General features: G+C 43.4%; 1 protein-coding gene across 1 annotated transcript in view; it reads right to left on the bottom strand.

Annotated features, from left to right (window-relative positions):
- LOC106819396 (septin-5-like) overlaps positions 1–1,743 on the bottom strand; it is a gene marked incomplete at its 5' end in the record, with an annotated part of 5,831 nt that overhangs the window by 2,356 nt on the left and 1,732 nt on the right. The window contains 1 exon segment of the mRNA XM_014824036.1: positions 626–774. Coding sequence (XP_014679522.1) covers positions 626–774 — 149 coding nt within the window.

The raw sequence follows: 1,743 nt of genomic DNA, 5'->3' as shown, positions 1-1,743 counted from the left end.
TACTGCTGTTGCTGCTGCTGCTGCTGATGATGATGTTACTGCTGTTGCTGCTGCTGCTGATTATGATGTTACTGCTGCTGCTGCTGCTGCTGCTGCTGCTGCTGCTGTTACTACTGCTGTTACGTGTTCTATGCACGTGATCTACACGTGATTTACACGTGATCTACACGTGATCTACACGTGATTTACACGTGATTTACAGGTGAACTACACGTGATTTACAGGTGATCTACACGTGATTTACACGTGATCTACACGTGATTTACACGTGATCTACACGTGATTTACACGTGATCTACACGTGATTTACACGTGATCTACACGTGATTTACACGTGATCTACACGTGATTTATACGTGATCTACACGTGATTTACACGTGATCTACACGTGATTTACACGTGATCTACACGTGATCTACACGTGATTTACACGTGATCTACACGTGATCTACACGTGATTTACACGTGATCTACACGTGATCTACACGTGATCTACACGTGATTTACACGTGATTTACACGTGATCTACACGTGATTTACACGTGATTTACACGTGATCTACACGTGATTTACACGTGATCTACACGTGATCTACACGTGATCTACACGTGATCGCGCACTTACCTAATCAGCATCGTGCGCAGTCGTGTGAAGTCGCAGTGTCGTGGGTTGTCCACCTCTACGATGCCCCACGGGTACAATCTCCCCCTCACCTTCTTCCCATTCACCTCTACCACCGTGTTGCTCCCGATCACAGCGAATGGAATGGCCTCCTAACGCACATAAAACAAACACGCGGACCATGAGTCGTACAACGAACGTTGACCTCCTAATGCATAAAAAACGCGTTATATATATATGTATATAATATATATGTACAGTAATAATGCATATAATACAAATAATAAAATAATAATATGTATGTGTGGGCTGTGGGTTGTGCGACGGACGTTGACCTGACGTGACCTGGCGCGACGTTGAACGTTCGCTTGTTACGGCCCTCCACCTGGCGAGGAGCAATGAAACTACCTCTTTTGTTAATACTGTGCTTTAATACCGTGAACTAGTATGGACATAGAGATCGCTGACGGCTGCACATTACCCCTGATAGCTGTCATATCCCCACCTCCCAGCTATCACATCCCGGGCTGTCGGAGAAAAGAACCAGAGTTAGAGGTGTTGTGTTTTATGAATTCTCTGCGCGTCCCTACCGACAATACAGAACGTTGCGTATACGCCGGTCGCTGTTTGAAGCAGTTAGGTGTGCTTTAACTCTATCCATCAGAGTATTGGGTGATACTCCATTAGGAGTGTTCCCAACTTTAATGTCATTAATAGTTATAATAACATATATATATATATGGTCATGGTCATATATTAGTTTGTGGTTTAATGTCATTTAGGTTAGGGTTAGGGTTAGGGTTAGGATTAGGATTATCAATCATTAATCATTAATCATTAATCATTAATCATTAATGATATCAAAGTTGCACGGGAACACTCCTAATGGAGCGTTAGCCAGAGTATTACACCTCCTAGAGCAAAGGAACCATCAACGGGAGCAAAATAAATGGAGCGCATTCGCTTTTGCCGTGACTCGAGAGCGATTACGGATTCACCAGAAACGTTTCTACGAATCTTACGAATTCAGTTTAACATCGGCGGGATGTAGTTATGCTGAAGGGGTCGTTGTCGTATCAGGTACTACATTATATGTACCCGAGGTACGTATATGTATACAC

This window comes from Priapulus caudatus, unplaced genomic scaffold, assembly GCF_000485595.1.
Source record: "Priapulus caudatus unplaced genomic scaffold, Priapulus_caudatus-5.0.1 Scaffold3334, whole genome shotgun sequence".
Classification (NCBI taxonomy): Eukaryota; Metazoa; Priapulida; class Priapulimorpha; order Priapulimorphida; family Priapulidae; genus Priapulus; species Priapulus caudatus.
Note: the sequence above shows the minus strand (reverse complement) of the source record. Positions and strands in the feature narration are given on the sequence as shown.